The sequence below is a fragment of the Oncorhynchus masou genome, chromosome 15 (assembly GCF_036934945.1).
Source record: "Oncorhynchus masou masou isolate Uvic2021 chromosome 15, UVic_Omas_1.1, whole genome shotgun sequence".
NCBI lineage: Eukaryota > Metazoa > Chordata > Actinopteri > Salmoniformes > Salmonidae > Oncorhynchus > Oncorhynchus masou.
Window position 1 is genome coordinate 29,081,136 of NC_088226.1, and position 19,366 is coordinate 29,100,501.

Here is a 19,366-nt window from a genome sequence, read left to right on the forward strand (position 1 = left end):
AGAGGGAAAGGTATAGAAAGGCTAAATGAGAGAGGCTGCAGCTGCACTTGGTGTATTTGTGCAGCAGTGTATACAACCCTTCATTAAAGCGTGGTTATGGGCTTACAGGATCCAAGCTTCAAAGACACATTTATCACCTCTGCAACTGCAAAGCACTAAGTGACATATGCGCGGATACAAAGAGAAATCATTCCATGAGTCATCTCGTCAACGGTCCATTCTCATCGTTTAATGTTTCAAAGAAAGTTTACATCAAATCAAATTCAAGTTAAAAACAGAACTAATTATTTTAAGGCTTCACTTTCCAAAATAACCAATACATTCTTTAAAAAAAAAAAAGAAATAATGTAACAATCGCCTTCATTAAAAAGGGATATCCATTTTCCTTAGACAATTAGACCCGATTTGATCTCCTGGTCGTTGTGACATCAGTGACTCTGGATTTTGTGACCTCATATAAAGTACGCCTGACCGCCAGGATCATTCCATTAAAACACCAGTAATTGCAACAACAACAAAAAAAAAGAAGGGTCTTAATAAAGAAAACAGATTATCTTCTGTACCTGTCTGGAACAGACGTCTGTCCCTCCACCACGTTCTAGGTAGCTGAGTGACAAATCTAGTGTTATTATTATTATAATATACCAAACGGGTCTAAAAACAACAAGCATGATTAGGCTTAATCTGTTAAAAATGCAACATCCCACAACCGATCGGTGGGTTTGGAGTACAATGCGGCCTGTGCCTGCCAACTCCCTTTTTTTCAGTTGGATACTGTATGTAGTAAGTAGTTTGTGGTTACACTGAAAGAACAAGAAAATATTTACAGTCTTAAGTTTGTTGACGGGAGGACGACAGCACTGGTTGGAATGGCTTCGAAATGGACCGGTCGTAGTTATTCTGTAGCCAATCAGATCTCTGTGTTTCAGACCCAAGCAAGAAGCACAGCAACAGTAGTTGGGATGTAGTGGTTAGAAATCAGAGCACTGGGGTGAAAAATATCCTGCCGGTTTTCCGCAGAGGTCTCTACCGTCGACATATATTCCCTGTGGGGTAACGGATGAGTGTCTGTAAGAGTGACACCCCTATCTGTGACACATTGGCTGTAACAGGAGATAACTGGGGTGCACACATCGGAACGCAAAAAGGCTTTCTGCTTCTTTCTCTCCCTCGGGTGTAAAGTAGCTGCCTCTTCTAAAATTCTCTTGTGCTTTCTTCTATCCGGTCACCTCTTCCAGACACAGAGGTTAGGCTTCCACTAATGTGGATCTTTGACTTCCTGTTTACTACTCTGCATACATTTTTCATAAGCCACTTTGTCTCATGTTGTCATGCCAACACGTGAAGCCAATCAGAAGTGGAATATCTGATTGGTCACTACAAAAACACCAGGAAATGATGAGTGGAACGGTTTGGCAGCTCTGACTCTGCAATGTTCCTCAGCAGATAAAGGTATTAAAAACCATATCACCTCAAATGTTACAAATAATAAATAAAAGTCTCTGTATAGGGCATTGTCCAATTAAAGACCCTAAATGTAAAAACACTGCTGCGCGATTGAAACAGGGACCAATCAGGGTGCAGCATATTCCACAGGAGCCTCCAACGTCCCTTTAATCTCAAATCAAAACGCTGGACACTGGCACCCTCGTGGACCTGCCGCTCTTCGGTACAACAATTGGTTCATCATCTGTTAGGGAAAGAAAATACAGGACAGTAAAATTAATGCATCGTATAATAATGCATTATCAAGATGAGCAGAATATGTGACCTGGTAGTTTCTTCTAACTGTTGCAAGCCTCTCTGCTAACATCACCTGTGGTCTGTAAACTCGTCTCTACCGGGCTCATCTGTGCTTGCTCTCAACACTTTCTTTCACATATCTGTAGTTAGCAGGAGTAAGTGTTGGGCCAGCAGCATAGCACCCTGCATCCCACTGCAGGCTTGCCTCTGAAGCTAAGCAGGGTTGGTCCTGGTCAGTCCCTTGAGAGACCAGATGATGCTGGAAGTAGTGTTGGAGGGCCAGTAGGAGGCACATTTTCCTTTGGTCTATTTTTTTTATGATCCCAATGCCCCAGGGCAGTGATTGGGGACATTGCCCTGTGTAGGGTTCAGTCTTTAGGATGGTACTTACTGTAAGAGTAAGGGTGTAAACCCTGGTATACTGGCTAAATTCCCAAATCTGGCCCGCATACAATCATGGCCACCAAATCATCCCCAGCTTCCAATTGGCTTATTCATCCCCTGTAACTATTCCCCAGGCCATTGCTGTAAATGAAAATGTGTTCCCAGTCAACCTACCTGGTATGAGATCTTTATTTTTTATTCTAAAGGCTCCTCATTGAATTTCACCACTTCACATGCATTCATAGTTAGCGTCACCTGTTGCTAATCTGGGGCCCAGGCACATAAACTTGGCTCCAAGTTTATCCTCTCACCTGAGGGTGTGTAGTTTGCGGCACGTTGACGGTCCTTCTCGATAAAGAGGGCGGTGGCCAGGAAGAAAGCCCCGCCCCCCACTGCCACAAAAGTGCACGTGAGGAGGGAGAGCTGCAGGGAGCGGAACTGCCACAGGTACGAGTCAGTCTGCTTCAGAGAGTCTGACACCTGATGGGGAGGGGGGGTCCGACAGTAAATGAGGATCATACTCTTTCTTTAGACAGGTGTGTGTATCAAATGTGTAGTTAGTTATGCATGCATGTATGCATGCACAACAATCACGAGACATACCAGGCCTATGAGATAAGGACTCCCAGCATCTCCTAGCAGGTGAGAGAGAACGATCTGGAAGGCCTCAGCTGTGGCGCGACGCGTGGGGACCACCACGTACTGGGAAAGACAGAGGGCGAGTGGAGGGGAGGTAGGAAATAATTAGCAAATGGTTTTTCCATATCTTATAAATCAGCACAATTTAAAAGTAACCTTGAGGTTGGAAGGTCAAACATGTGCACTAAAGAGTCACATTACTTTAAAAATGTGGCTATTCATATATGCCACTGACTTGGCATGATCTAAATCCCTCAACAGAAACCGAATCCATATTATCCAGTTAGTTCACATTTTTGTTGTTGCCCCGGACGAGCACACCAGGTGAGTTTGACAAATTTGATCAGAAACATCTGCATATGGACATTGATTGAATAGGGCACAACCACCTTGCGTTTAGATAGGGGATTGTTATGCATCTGAACTCACTAGCAGGATGTCCGCTACGATGGCCCAGTTCATAGACAGGAAGGTCTCGCCCAGGAAGATAAACACCTGATCACAAAAAAAAAAAGTTAGACTACCATTACCATACACTGGGGATACAAAGCCAACAGAGAGGAAAGCGTGTGTGTGAAAGACAGGCTGATCGGTCTTACCTACTACTTACAAAAACTGCATACTGTGTACTAATCATACTACACACTATTTATGTACGGTTCAGTAAAATCGAATGCAGATAGAAACACATGCTCCCGAGTGGCGCAGTGGTCTAAGGTACTGCATCTCAGTTCTAGAGGCATCACTACAGACCCTGGTTCAATCCTGGGCTGTATCACAACTAGCTGTGATCGGGAGTCCCATAGGGCGGCACACAATTGGCCCAGCGTCATCCGGGTTAGGGGAGGGTTTGGTTGGGGTAGGCAGTCATTGTAAAATAAGAATTTGTTCTTAAACGGCTAGCCTAGTTAAATTTCAAAAGCATAACATACACGACTCAGCCATATTGAGAATGAGTCATGTCATTTTTATTTATTTTTTTACCTTTATTTAACTAGGCAAGTCAGTTAAGAACAAATTCTTATTTTCAATGACGGCCTAGGAACTGTGGGTTAACTGCCTTGTTCAGGGGCAGAACGACAGATTTGTACCTTGTCAGCTCGGGGGTTTGAACTTGCAACCTTCCAGTTACTAGTCCAACGCTCTAACCACTAGGCTACCCTGCCGCTCCTAATGTGCAATTGCGTTGACTCCTGCCATTTCTTTATTTTGGTACAGCGTGTTACTATATCTGAGTATCTCTTCCACAATATTGTGCAAAATTTCACGGACATTCACACACGATCAATTCCATGTAAAATGACCAACGTGAAGTCACTAGGAGCATATCAAATTGGGTGTTAAAATGAAAGCGAGTCTGAGAAAGTAAGGCATATATACACTGAACGTAAATATAAACGCAAAATGTAGTGCCATGTTTCATAAGCTGAAATAAAAGATCCCAGAAATGTTCCACACACACAAAAAATGCTTATTTCGCTCAACTTTGGTACATAAGTGTTTACACACCTGTTAATGAGCATTTCTCCTTTGCCAAGATAATCAATCTACCTGACATGTGTGGCATATGAATATGCTGATTAAACAGCATGATCGTTACACAGGTGCACCTTGTACTGGGGACAATAAAATGCAACTAAAATGTGCAGTTGTCACACAATGCCACATATGTCTCAGGTTGAGGGTGCATGCAATTGGTATGCTGTCTGCAGGACTGTCCACCAGAGGTGTTGTCAGAGAAATAAAATAAAATTCATTTCTCTACTATAAGCCGCCTCCAACATCGTTTTAAAGAATTTGACAGAAAGTCCAACCGGCCTCACAACCCAGGACCTCGACATCCAGCTGCGGGATCATCTGACCAGCCACCCGGACAGCTGATGAAACTGTGGGTTTGCACAAATTAATAATTTCTTCAAACTGTCAGAAACCGCCTCAGGGAAGCTCATCTGCATGCTCGTTGTGCTGACCAAGGTCTTGATCTGACTGCAGTTCGGCACCGTAACAAACCTCAGTGGGCAAATGCTCACCTTCAATGGCTACTGGCACCCTGCTAGTGTGTTCTTCACAGATTAATCCCAGTTTCAACTGTATCGGGCAGACCGTGTGTATCAGTGGTGGTCAGTGCCACAAGGATTTTTTTTTTTATGAGCATGGTCTTATTTCTATTATTATCCTCTCACCTTCTCCCTTCTCTCGGGGACTTCAGTGCACAGCACTTCAGCTAACATAGCATCCCTCTCTGAATAGGCTGAGCTAGCTGCATTCACAGAAGTAACATGTAAAAAGGTAGACCTAACAATTATTTTCTTTCATACCAAATTGGTAGCAGAATATCTGCAATTGAGTTGGCTACAATGGGAAATCATAGTAGTCACAAACCACAGTTGGTTTCACAAGTTTGGACAGGACAGTAGTGTAAGTAGTAGAGTATAGTTCAATACTGTAGAGTTCAGTATAGTATACAGTAGAGCACACAAGTTGAGTACACTAATGTACTGAACTATCTGCACTCTACTGAGCTCTACTGTGCTGTACTCTCCAAACATAGACGTCTATGATTGGTTCAGATTTGGTGTGGTCTGGACCAACCAAATTTGGTCTGGTTCAGGGGCAGAGCTCTTTAAAATAATATCCAGTGTGTGTAGAATAATGCCCAAATATGCAAGAGAGAACATTGCATATTTTAACCTTTGTGTAACCATTTAGGATAAATCACCATGAAGAGAATTTCTGTAGTACAGATCAGGTAACCATGTTGAAATTCCGTTACTGGGTGTAAATCCACTTCACTTACTGTAGTTGAATAACCAAAATAAATGTATGTCAAAGCTGACACCCCATTCTTACCGCAGACATCGTTGAACCTTAATTCGGAGCATATATTTAACAGAGTTTTTGGGAAAACGTGAATTCATTTATTTATTTTTTAAAGAGGCAAGGGCCTCCCAGGTGGCGCAGTGGTTAAGGGCGCTGTACTGCAGCACCAGCTGTGCCACCTGAAACCCTGTGTTTGCGCCCAGGCTCTGTCGTAACCGGCCGCGACCGGGAGGTCCGTGGGGCGATGCACCTCGGCCTAGTGTCGTCCGGGTTAGAGGGGGCTTGGCCAGTAGGGATATCCTTGTCTCATCGCACACCAGCGAATCCTGTGGCGGGCCGGGCGCAGTGCGCGCTAACCAAGGTTGCCAGGTGCACGGTGTTTCCTCCGACACATTGGTGCGGCTGGCTTCCGGGTTGGATGCGCGCTGTGTTAAGAAGCAGTGCGGCTTGGTTGGGTTGTGTATCGGAGGACGCATGACTTTCAACCTTAGTCTCTCCCGAGCCCGTATGGGATAGTAGCTACTACAAAACAATTGGATACCACGAAATTGGGGAGAAAAAGGGGTAACATTTTTTTTTTAATTCAAAAAGGTTTTGTAAAAATGTCAGTGTTAATTGTTTAAAATAGTCCTTGTGCATAGATTTGTATGGTTTGTTAAACTTTGAAATCCATGGTTTTTGTTTGGTATACATTTTAAGTGAAAAATGTAAGTCTCAGTTCAACTCCAGCACCGTGGAATTGTCCATACCCAAAATGCCTACTATTTAGAATGCAAGTATTCGGACACACAGAGAGAGAGATGGGTGTTGGCTTACGTAGGTGGCAGTGGGGCTGGCCTGAGCGAAGACGATGGCGAGGTAGAGGAAGGGCGCTGAGAGCATGAGTCCTAGAGCACACACCAGGGGGTCAGCCTTTGGGGTCCTCAACCTCAGCCTCCTACTGACCTCTGCACCACTGGCCACACCCAGGATCCCTGACACAACTGTGATGATGCCAAAGTACAGGCTGCGGAGGGAGAGAGTGAGAAGGGTTTATAACATTCAATTGGAAACATTCGTTTACCCTTGCTGACTCATCTGTGTGGTTTTTGATTGACAATTGACTATTTCCTGATAAAACTGAATTCCTTTGACAGCAAAAGTTTGATGTCTATTCTCCACTGCTGCTCTCTATTCACTGACTTGTACTGCCATCCCAAACCGTTGCAGTCATCAGGAGTCGAGTGTAGTAGTGGCAACAACGTTGTGATGATTAAATCTTATCCTGTGATTGCAGAGGAGTCTGATGATCCCTTAACATTCTGACTGATTATAAAGTGTCTTTGTTCAGCACCTAGTTCCTGTGTGTGTTACCGGTCGGACGTTTGTGTGTCACCTGTTGGTGTGAGTTTGAGGTGTGAGCCTGTGTGTTACCTGTCGGAGGTGTCGCAGGGCCCCTTAATGCAGGGGGGCCTTTCTCCGGTGAAGACAGCAGCTCTGAAGAGGAAGGCCGGGGCCCAGAGTGCCAAGGAGCCAGTCACAAAGGCCACTGCTGTGAAGCCAAATGTAGACAACACAAAGCTGGGGCTGCACACAGACAAACAAATATCTTGGTTTGATAACTCTTCTGTAAGACCAACGATACACTATAATTGTGCAATGAATACAGAGCTATAGAGATATGGGCAAAACATAGTGGACTATTATAGGGAACATGGGTGTCATTTCAGACTCAACTCCAGTCAAAAGTAGTGCACAATATAGAAAAGAGGATATGATACTCAGCTCTGGTCAAACGTAGTTCTCTACACAGGGATATCATTTGACACTGGGCTTGTGATGGTGGACATACTTTCTGCAAAGGGCCTTCATGTCACCCAGCCAGCTGGTCCTTTGGAGGGTGTGCTCCGGTCGGGCCTCGATAGCACCCCTCTTCGGCTCTTTCACCACGAACAGAAGCAACACCACCGCTACCAGTCCTAACGCAGGTGTCACCTAAGGGGAAAAAACACAATTTTAATGGCATAATTGATGTTTCTGATACGGACAGATAAAAATTCAATGTGTCCATGTTTTAGTTCTAAGTCAGATGACCTGCTGGCTGGGTGACATGCTTTTATGGATTTTTGTTTTATTCCCTTTATGGTTGAGAGTGCATGTATTTTGAGAAACGTGTGTGTTGAGATGTATGTATAATATCCAACAGCTCAGGGGATTTGATGACTCACCCGCAGGGCCCAATGCCAGTCCCCTGCCATGTCATCAACCTTTGACCCCACGATGTAGCCCAGACCACTGAGGAAGGAAGATCAATGGAACAAACATTCACCACAGGGTCAATTGGCTCCTACTCTTAACACATAATCCAAGACATAACAAAGATGGCCAGATGTATACATTATTAGGTGTGTATGTTCTATGACCCCACCTGCCCACTGGAATGGCGAAATAGAAGACAGAGAGCATCTGCGTCCTCCTCTCCTTGACATACAGGTCAGCGATGATGGTTGGGGCAATAGTGGAATAACTGGCCTCCCCAACCCCCACGAGGCCACGCGTCAACAACAGGAGCCAGAAATACTGACAGGATGAATGGTGGAGAGAGGGGGAAGAAAAGAACATTCCTTCAGGTTAAGATTTTACTTTAATTTAAAATCAGGGGAGCCCATTGAGGCCAGGTTTTCATTTTCAATGGTGCCCTGAGGACAACAAATTCAACACAAACAAACATAAAATATCTATATTCACAGCATCATTGGAATGAGCTTGTTGTCATTGCAGGCGATCTCAAAGCTGTGCGTTACAGGGAAGACATCCTCCTCCCTCATGTGGTACCCTTTCTGCAGGCTCATCCTGACATGACAATGCCACTAGCCATACTGCTAGGTGACTTCCAAGACAGGAATGTCAGTGTTCTGCCATGGCCAGCGAAGAGCCCGGATCTCAATCCCCTTGAGCACGTCTGGGACCTGTTGAATCGGAGGGTGAGGGCTAGGGCCATTCCCCCCAGAAATGTCTGGGAACTTGGTGGAATAGTGGGGTAACATCTCATAGCAAGAACTGGCAAATCTGGTGCAGTCCATGAGGAGGAGATGCACTGCAGGATTTAACGTAGCTGATTTTGACACCCCCCCCCCCTCCCCTTGTTCAGGGAAACATTATTCCATTTCTGTTAGTCACATGTCTGTGGAACTTGTTCAGTTTATGTCTCAGTTGTTGAATCTTGTTATGTTCATACAAATATTTACACACGCAGTTAACAGCGAGAGGACGTTTCTTTTTTTGCTGAGTATATATTGTTTTTTAAATAATGAAAAACTGCAGGTTAATTTACCCCTCTTTTCTCCTCAATTCATTGATATCCAACTACAATCTTGTCTCATTGCTGCAACTCCCCAACAGGCTCGGGAGAGGCGAAAGTTGAGTAATATGTCCTCCGAAACATGACCTGCCAAACCGAGCTCCTTAACACCCACCCACTTAACCCGGAAGCCAGCCGCACCAATGTATCTCAGGAAACACCATTCAACTGACTACCAACGTCAGCCTGCAGGCGCCCGGCCCGCCAGAAGGAGTCGCTAGAGCGTGATGAGCCAAGTAAAGCCCCCCAGGCCAAATCCTCCCCCAACCCAGAGGACGCTGGGCCAATTGTGCTCCGCCCTACAGGACTCGCGGTCACGGCCGGTTGTGACAGAGCTTGGGATCAAACCCGGGTCTGTAGTGACGCCTTAACCACTGCAGTGTCTTAGACCACTGCGTCACTCGGGAGGCCCAGCTATTCACAGTTAATAATAAAAAATAAATTTCAAAAAGCAACAGTAAGGAACGATATAAACCGTAACTTTGTGGGGATTCAAAACAGTTTTATTTTGCTGGTCAGAACAGTGCAACTCACTTCTCTGGGCATGTAGGAGCTGGCAAGCGTCACCACGGACCAGAAGCCGATGCCCACACTCATGATCACCTTCCTGTTGTACCGGTCACCCAGGTAACCAAAGACAGGAGCCAGGAACATGTAGCTGCAGATGAAGACTGTTTGTAGCAGCCCCGATTTCCCATCATTGATCCCAAAGTACTGCTCAATGTCGGGCAGAACACCTAAACAAGACAGAGACAGACAGACCTGTTATATGGAATATAGGAAATTACTTATTGGGGTTATGATAGTCTAATCCAACATGCTTTTTAGGAGTTGCCTATGTTTCTGTAGCAAACAGATCGATGATTGTGTGAAATCATCATAATATATAAAACTCTTAAAAAAGGTCCTGCACAGTCAAAATCATGTTTTTCATCAAATTTGATGATATTTGGATGAAACCAGAACAAAGTAGGATGTCCAAATTCTAAAAGATTGCTGTTGCTTTTACACCCATCTTAAAAAGGTACAGCCATGTAACTGTCATCGCAGAAGGCGTGTTGGCAGAGTTGCGTGGTTTAGATTGGTACAAGTAAACTAACAACAAAATTTGACTTCAGATGGAAGATCCATACAAATTTCTGGACATGATATAATAACATTGTTTGATAGTCAATATAAATGTATTTAATTAAATGTATTCAGACCTCACCTTGTAAAGTTTCAACTGAAATTGTCCAAGATGAATTGGCTAGCTACAGTTGAAGTCAGAAGTTTACATACACATTTAAACTCATTTTCACAATTCCTGACATTTAATCATAGTAAAAATTCCCTGTCTTAGGTCAGTTAGGATCACCACTTGATTTAAAGAATGTGACATGTCAGAAGAATAGTAGTGATATATTTCAGCTTTTATTTCTTTCATCACATTCCCAGTGGGCCCGAAGTGTACTTATACTCAATTAGTATGTGGTAGCATTGCCTTTAAATTGTTTAACTAGGGTCAAACGTTTCAGGTAGCCTTCCACAATAAGTTGGATGAATTTTGGCCCATTACTCCAGACAGAACTCGTGTAACTGAGTCAGGTTTGTAGGCCTCCTTGCCCGCACATGCTTTTTCAGTTCTGCTCACAAATGTTCTATAGGATTGAGGTCAGGGCTTTGTGATGGCCACTCCAATACCTTGACTTTGTCCTGAAGCCATTTGCCACAACTTTGGAAGTATGCTTGGGGTCATTGTCAAGTTTTAACTTCCTGACTGATGTATTGAGATGTTGCTTCAATATATCCACATAATGTTCCTGCCTCATGATTCCATCTATTTTGTGAAGTGCACCAGTCCCTCCTGCAGCAAAGCACCAACACAACATGATGCTGCCACCCCCATGCTTCACGGTTGGGATGGTGCTCCACGGCTTGCAAGCTTCCCCCTTTTCCCTCCAAATATAACGATAGTCATTATGGCTAAACAGCTCTATTTTTGTTCCATCAGACCAGAGGACATTTCTCCAAAAAGTACGATCTTTGTCCCCATGTGCAGTTGCAACCCGTAGCCTGGCTTTTTTTAATGGCGGTTTTGTAGCAGTGGCTTCTTCCTTGCTGAGCGGCCTTTCAGGTTGTGTCGACATAGGACTTGTTTTACTGTGGATATAGATGCTTGAAGAAGCAGGTACAAAAGCATCTTCACAAGGTCCTTTGCTGTTGTTCTGGAATTGATTTGAACTTTTCGCACCAAAGTAGGTTCATCTCTGGGAGACAGAATGCATCTCCTTCCTGAGCGGTACAACGGCTGCATGGTCCCATGGTGTTTATACTTGCGTACTATTGTTTATACAGATGAACGTGGTACCTTCAGGCGTTTGAAAACTGCTCCTAAGGATGAACCAGACTCATGGAGGTCTACAATCTTTTTTTCTGAGGTCTTGGCTGATTTCTTTTGATTTTCCGATGTCAAACAAAGAGGCACCGAGTTTGACGGTAGGCATAGAAATACATCCACAGGTACGCCTCCAATTGACTCAAATGATTAGCCTATCAGAAGATTCTAAAGCCATGACATAATTTTCTGGAATTTTCCAAGCTGTTTAAAGGCAGTCAACTATTTACAGATGAGCTGTGTAAAAGTGCAGTGATCGGAAAGCTGCTCTGACAGCTAATGCTTAAAGTTAGTGAGGGAGATATAAGTCTCCAGCTTCAGTGATTTTTGCAATTCGTTCCAGTCATTGGTAGCAAGAGAACTGGAAGGCGGCCAAAGCAGGTGTTGGCTTTGGGGATGACCAGTGAAATATACCTGCTGGAGCAAGTGCTACGGGTGGGTGTTGCTATGGTGACCAGTGAGTTGCGATAAGGCGGGGCTTTACCGAGCCCCGCCTTATAGATGACCTGGAGCCAGTGGGTTTGGTGTTTTCAAAAGAACCTCCAGTCAAGGTGAGCTCCCTGCCCACTCAATCTTTTCAGACTTCCTGGTAGTTTGACATGAGAGAAAAACATGTAACATTTAAAAAAAATGTTTTTGAAGTATCTAAATCTGGAAAAAATATAATGGGTGATGTTTAAGTCACGCATAAGGCTATTTTAGGAATCAGAATGACTGTTCGGGACCTTTAAAAGGTGAGGACCAATATCTAAACACTTATGATATGTAGTTCCCCTTTAAAGAAATGTTAGGTGAGCATTGGGTTTGGTCAATTTTGGTGTAACGTTAGATCGTCCATACCAGCCACGGTGAACCTGTCCATGTAGTTGAGCAGGTTGATGAAACACAGGACGATAACAGTGAACACCGATCTCATGCTGGACACGCCACTGGCTGGCTCTTCCACTTCCCGGTGCTGGCTGGGCCCCGCACCAGGCTCTTCTGAGCCTTCCGCCTCGCTGTCATCAGAGAAGAAGGGCGTGGTATCAGAGGTGGGGTCAGCTAGAGACATCACAGCTGCTGGAGAGAACAAGGAAAGAAAACTGAATGATGAGAAGGCCATTTTTGGGTCAACACAGTAGGCACCTGGAGTTAAATGGAACTCACGTGCAAAGAGTTCTCTGGCAGAAACAAAGGAGGGAAAATACCAAAATGAATGGCAGAGACACAAAGGTCCAAATGCATTTCAAAAGTGTGTCATTGTAAAACCAAAGCAAATTTGAGTGGTTTGGTTGTGTTATTCAGCTGAAGGGAAAGCAATGTAATTTAGAGCCAAAGCAAAGTCATTTAGAGCCAGGGGAACAAGACAGTCAGAGACAATGTGGGAGAAGGGGGCAGTATAGGGTAAGTATAGCAATGCAGTCTTGTGATGTATGCTAACAAAACTAACTTACTGTCATGTGAGCATGTACAGCACATGTCTGAATGTGTGTGTGCAGAGTGTTAAGACAGTGTGTGTGCATTTGTATCAGCAAGAATGGAGGCTGTTTAGAAAGAGTATGTGAGGAAACTCAGGTAAATGAAAAATCCCATAGAGAGAACGACGAGTTAGGGCTTGAGTATGGTTTCCAATTTCCTGAAGTGTTTTTCAACGTCACATAAAGGCTAACTCTAGGTAGTCACCAGACAAGGGTCAATTTGTGCTGACGGGCAGGCTAATACACGAACATCCTCTTCAAACAAAAAGCTAAACTGTTCATAATTAACCACAAAACTATGTCTGGAGTAGAGGGTTAAAATGCTTCATCCGTTTACAGATCGCTACATAAAATACCAATGTGATTCTGATCGATACTTGAATTTAGCAAGTTATCTAGTTTGAGCAAGTAGACATGATGTAGTTACCAGTTAGCTGGCTAATGTTACGTGATTGCTGGACACTGAGGTAAAGACAGTTATAAGTTGGATATTCAACGGATATTTGCGCTTTCAAACCACTTGAGCCACGTACTCCAAATAAGTGTCATGATGTTGGAAAATTTGCGCACTATATTGCACAGGTCTTATTTTCACGATTTGGAGATTAATTTGCTTTCCAAAGCTAATAAACATGTGGAAATATGAGCAGCATTTTGTATTCCTAGTTTAATTTGGGAGCGTAATCAAAATACAAACGTTTACATTCAAATTTCAATAGCTCCTTGGTAATGTGACCTACTGACCTCAAACTCATTTCAGAAAGTCCACGGTACAAGGGCACAAGGCGAGACCCAAATGCAGGCACAGGAGGCAGATGGTTGAGCTCCGATATGTATTATAACAAAGGGAGTAAGTAAAGGCAGGTCGGGACAGGCGAGAGTTCATAAACCAGGTCAGAGTCCGAACAGTACCAGGCGATAGGCAGGCTCAAGGTGAGGCCAGGCAGGGGTCAGAAACCAGATCAGAGGCCCAAACAGTACAAGGGGATAGGCAGGCTGGTAGTCAGGACGGTCAGGCAGGCGGGTGGGGGTAGGTGGGTCTGGTGGTTGGCGGCGGCAACTCTGGACGCACGCCAGGCCCTTTTCGCAGATCTCCCCAGCTACGGCGCTCGCTGGCCCCACACATTGTAGGTGGGGAGGTCTCCTCTACGCTCACTAGACTTGAGGCAGAGACTAAACCCATTGGCCCCGCAGTGACAGGGCATTGCATGGATCTGGCTCATGCCCTATGAAGTGGGGAGCGGTATCTCAAGCTTGTCTGGGGAGGGGGGCCTACATCTGATGTTGGTAGTACCATCCACGGCCATTGATTTGCTGCAAAACCATAAAACGGACAGAAGAAGCCTAGGCTCCCACTAGGCACAGATCACTGAATGTCAAGTTGATGAAATTCAAAGGTTGCTTCTTCCGACACCCAGTTGATGGTGCCGCTAGGTACTGCGAGGGGTATTTGGTTCTCAACCCTATAAGTATTGCACTGGCACTTGATGTCGATTGGGTGTGAAGAAACAGTTGAAGTCCACAGAAGGTTAGTAGCGGCAAATGATGCCCAGTTTGTAAGACAGAAAAGCCTCTGATGATACCACCGGGCGTTACTCAGGGGCTGGGGGCAGCACTCAGGCTGTGGAGGTTGGGGACTTAGCTGATAAAAGCAGGCAGGTCACCAGGTGCACAGAGCTTGCTTCAGGTTACCAGGTGCACAAGGAGGCCTCCATCAGGGTAGAGGACACTCCGAGTCCAAGCAGGGCGGCCAGGCTCGGGGGCAGCACTCGGGTGGGTGGGTCACCAGCAGCGCAGAGCCTTTTATGGGTTACCAGGTGCACGTGATTCCTGACAGCGGGACTATAGATGTTTTAGTAATTTCAGGGAGTAAGTGATACTCTAAGGCCAAGGGAGAGGGATGTTGAACGAGTAGGGAGAGTAGGTGTTGGCCTGGAGGTCTGTAGTTCCATGGAGTAAGCTATTCACTCTCAGGCCCAGGGAGAAGGCAGGCAGGGAGTGTAGACCTAGAAGCCAGGAGGTCAGGAAGGCCCCAGAGAGAAGGCCGAAGTGAATAGGTGTGTGAGTGACTGTCCTTCAGGGGGCGCAGAGCAGGGAAATGAATGTAAAATTGTGTGAGTTGAAAATGGACCAACCTAAAGGGTGTGCAATGTGTAGGCTCACTGACTGTACATTCCAAACCTTGTTTGGAGTCAGGTCACATGACCAAGGAGCAAATTTTGTATTTATTTTATTTAACCAGGTAGGCTCATTGAGAAGTTGTTCTCATTTACAACTGCGACCTGGCCAAGATAAAGCAAAGCAGTGTGACACAAACAACAGAGTTACACATGGAATAAACAAACATAGTCAATAATAAAATATTAAAATTACAACAATTAAAAATGGTAATGTAAAAACATGTGAGATGAAAATGGACAAACTAAAGGGTGTGCAATATAGAAGTGTAGTCAGTGGACATTATGAACCTTGTTTGAGGTCAGTAGGTCACATGATCAAGGAGCTATTGAAATTAGAAACATTAAAAAACATTGAATGTATAAATCCATAAGATGAAAATGGGCAAACTAAAGAGTAAGCAATGTGTAGGCCTGCTGAGTGTACATTCTGAACTTGTCACATGACCAAAGAGCTATTGAAATTCAAGAATGTCTCACTATTTTCAATGATTTACAACAAAAGAGACAACAATGTGTGCGCAATGTGTGTCTATGCCATCGGGTTAGCTAGAACCAGTTTTAAACGTTTTAAGAGTCATTGAAATTTGAACATTTTGATTTGTCACTATGTTGACGGTCCCTAACTGCTGTTGGTGGTGAAAACTACAGGCGAATATCCAACCTGAAAAACTCTCTTTACCTCGGGTTGCTGGACAGCAAATTATGTGGCTAACTAGCCAATCCTATCATTATGGGACTTGGTTGGTTAGCTTGTTGCTAGCAACCAGTGTGTATACAATTACCAATCACCTTGTTAGCTGGCTAACAAAACTAAAGCTACCTAACAGATTTTGTCATTCGATGTCAGTACGTTGCTAACACTCTGCAACAAATGTATCCCATACCTAGCAGCCCAGCAGTATAATCTTGCCAACTCTCGTATACTTTGAAAACAGATGTCCATAATTCCGGTGAGTCGCAAAGCTACTTTTTGTTATTGTTTAACGGTCGTTACCTGGTAGCTGGTCAACTCAGTGATGAGACGAGGTTCTCTGTCTCGGGTCCTGTGTTGATGTCAGATCTGCTCTTGGACGTTATGCCATTAGCTTAAACACTAGCGTCAACATGTCTTGATGCACTCTGAAAAACTGGTCGGACGAAGGTAAACCGTTATGTTTTTGTGAGGCGCAGCTAGGTTCTTCTTTCCTTATCGCGGCGCAGCCATGTTGAAATTGTATCCAACTTCCGCACCTTACTCACATGACTTATTACAACACCACCTCCGTTGGAAATCGACCAACAATGAAACTGATACCAGTGACTGAATAGATACGAGAAAAACAAGTCCTTTCATTGGCAAATAGTCAAAGTACATAGTTGCATTTTTCCAAGCCTCAACCAATGATGTTAAAAAATCATTGGCTTCAACCGACCCTGGTGTGGTGAGATAACAGTCATTGTGCAGACGTTAATTCCAGAGGCAGTTTGGAACTCCGTAGTGAGTGTTGCAACCGAGGACAGAAGATTTTTCTGCGATTCAGCACTCGGCGGTCTGGTTCTGTGAGCTTGTGCGGCCTACCACTTCGCGACTGAGCTGTTGTTGCTCCTATAAGTTATCACCCCACAATAACAGCACTTACAGTTGACCGGGGAGGTTCTAGTTGGGCAGAAATTTGATGAACTGACTTGTTGGAAAGGTTGCATCCTATGACGGTGCCACGTTGAAAATCATTGAGCTCCTCAGTAAGGCCCCAATGTTTGTCTATTGAGATCGCATGGCTGTATGCTCAATTTTATACACCAGTCAGCAACGGGTGTGGCTGAAATATGGGGCGGCAAGTAGCCTAGTGGTTAGAGCGTTGGATTCCTAACCTAAAGGTTTCAAGATTGAATACGTGAGCAGACAAGGTAAACATCTGTCGTTCTAACCATGAACAATGCAGGTAACCCACTGTTACTAGGCCGTTATTGAAATTAAGAATTTGTTCTTAACGGGGTTAAATAAAGGTTAAACAAAATAGCCGAAGGGGTGTCCACATACTTTGGTGTATATGCAGTGGGGCAAAAAAGTATTTAGTCAGCCACCAATTGTGCAAGTTCTCTCACTTAAAAAGATGAGAGAGGCCTGTCATTTTCATCATAGGTACACTTCAATTATGACAGACAAAATGGGGGGAAAAATCCAGAAAATCACATTGTAGGATTTCTAATTAATTTATTTGCAAATTATGGTGGAAATTAAGTATTTGGTCACCTACAAACAAGCAAGATTTCTGGCTCTCACAGACGTGTAACTTATTCTTCAAGAGGCTCCTCTGTCTTCCACTCATTACCTGTATCAATGGCACCTGTTTGAACTTGTTATCAGTATAAAAGACACCTGTACACAACCTCAAACAGTCACACTCCAAACTCCACTATGGCCAAGACCAAATAGCTGTCAAAGGACACCAGAAACAAAATTGTAGACCTGCACCAGGCTGGGAAGACTGAATCTGCAATAGGTAAGCAGCTTGGTTTGAAGAAATCAACTGTGAGAGCAATTTATTAGGAAATGGAAGACATACAAGACCACTGATAATCTCCCTCGATCTGGGGCTCCACGCAAGATCTCACCCCGTGGGGTCAAAATGATCACAAGAATGATGAGCAAAAATCCCAGAACCACACGGGGGGACCTAGTGAATGACCTGCATAGAGCTGGGACCAAAGTAACAAAGCCTACCATCAGTAACACACTACGCCGCCAGGGAATCAAATCCTGCAGTGCCAGACGTATCCCCCTGCTTAAGCCAGTACATGTCCAGGCCCGTCTGAAGTTTGCTAGAGAGCATTTGGATGATCCAGAAGAAGATTGGGAGAATGTCATATGGTCAGATGAAACCAAATGAGATGCACTCACACCTGCCTGCTGCCATTCCTGAGCAAGCTCTGTACTGGTTGTGCCCCGATCCCGCAGCTGAATCAACTGTAGGAGACGGTCCTGGCGCTTGCTGGACTTTCTTGGGCGCCCTGAAGCCTTCTTCACAACAATTGAACCGCTCTCCTTGAAGGTCTTAATGATCCGATAAATGGTTGATTTAGGTGCAATCTTACTGGCAGCAAAATCCTTGCCTGTGAAGCCCTTTTTGTGCAAAGCAATGATGGCACGTGTTTCCTTGCAGGTAACCATGTTTGACAGAGGAAGAACAATGATCCCAAGCACCACCCTACTTTTGAAGCTTCCAGTCTGTTATTCAAACTCAATCAGCATGACAGAGTGATCTCCAGCCTTGTCCTCGTCAACACTCACACCTGTGTTAACGAGAGAATCACTGACATGAGGTCAGCTGGTCCTTTTGTGGCAGGGCTGAAATGCAGTGGAAATGTTTTTGGGGGATTCAGTTCATTTGCATGGCAAATAGGGACTTTGCAATTAATTGCAATTCATCTGATCACTCTTCATATGCAAATTGCCATCATACAAACTGAGGCAGCAGACTGTGAAAATTAATATTTGTGTCATTCTCAAAACTTTTGGCCATGACTTTAAATGAAGAGAAATGCAGAAAGATAATCAGCCTCTTTGCCTGTGGATCCTTTCCCCTTAATGTATTTTTCATGTCAGCCAGGCCCAGCTTTTCTAAGACACAACATTTATTTAAAGCTCTTGTTGAGTCTATTGCTTCAGTCCTTGTTTCGTTTTCACGTATTCTTACCTGGTAAATAAGCAACAATGTTGGGTAACCACCAGGAGGAAAAGGTGAGGTGAGACACCCGATAAGGCTCTCATCGCTGTCATTCGCAGGAGAAAGAGACAGATATTGTGGAAGGAGATCTTCGTGCCTTGTAAGGATCCGGCGACGAGTGGCTAATCTGCCTTTGCCATCGGTACTATTGGCCAATGTACAATCGGTGGATAATAAAGTGGATGAACTACAAGCACGTATATCCTACCCACTTAACATTAAAAACTGTAATATCTTATGTTTCACCGAGTCGTGACTGAACAACGACATGAATAACATATAGCTGGCGGGTTACACACTGAATCGGCAGGATAGAACAGCAGCTTCTGGTAAGACAAGGGGTGGCGGTCTATGTATATTTGTAAACAACAGCTGGTGCACGATATCTAAGGAAGTATCAGGGTTTTGCTTGCCTGAGGTAGAACATCTCATGATCAGCTGTAGACCACACTAGCTACCAAGAGAGTTTTCATCTATATTCTTCATAGCTGTCTATTTACCGCCACAAACCGATGCTGGTATTATGACCTCAACTCAATGAGCTTTATACGACCATTAGAAAACAGGAAAACGTTCATCCAGAGGCGGCACTTCTAGTGGCCGGGGGCTTTAATGCAGGGAAACTTAAATATGTTTTACCTAATTTCTACCAGCATGTTAAATGTGCAACCAGAGGGGAAAACTCTAGACCACCTTTACTCCACACACAGAGACGCGTA

General features: G+C 44.4%; 1 protein-coding gene across 2 annotated transcripts; it reads right to left on the reverse strand.

Moving 5' to 3' along the window:
* Positions 1–209: 209 nt before the first annotated feature.
* LOC135556110 (protein spinster homolog 1-like) lies at positions 210–16,684 on the reverse strand. 2 transcript variants are annotated; one of them, XM_064989037.1, is made up of 12 exons: positions 15,935–16,684; positions 12,144–12,359; positions 9,461–9,663; positions 7,994–8,145; positions 7,794–7,860; positions 7,418–7,560; positions 7,000–7,152; positions 6,403–6,592; positions 3,196–3,261; positions 2,731–2,829; positions 2,439–2,607; positions 210–1,690 (listed from the first exon to the last, which is right to left on the reverse strand). In XM_064989037.1, exons 2-12 carry the CDS (start codon positions 12,352–12,354, stop codon positions 1,620–1,622), a joined length of 1,524 nt encoding a protein of 507 aa, XP_064845109.1. In that variant the 5' UTR covers positions 12,355–12,359; positions 15,935–16,684; the 3' UTR covers positions 210–1,619. The 2 variants fall into 2 exon arrangements, with proteins under 2 accessions (XP_064845109.1, XP_064845107.1); XM_064989035.1 differs by having other exon boundaries at positions 12,144–12,362; positions 15,935–16,683.
* Positions 16,685–19,366: the final 2,682 nt, after the last annotated feature.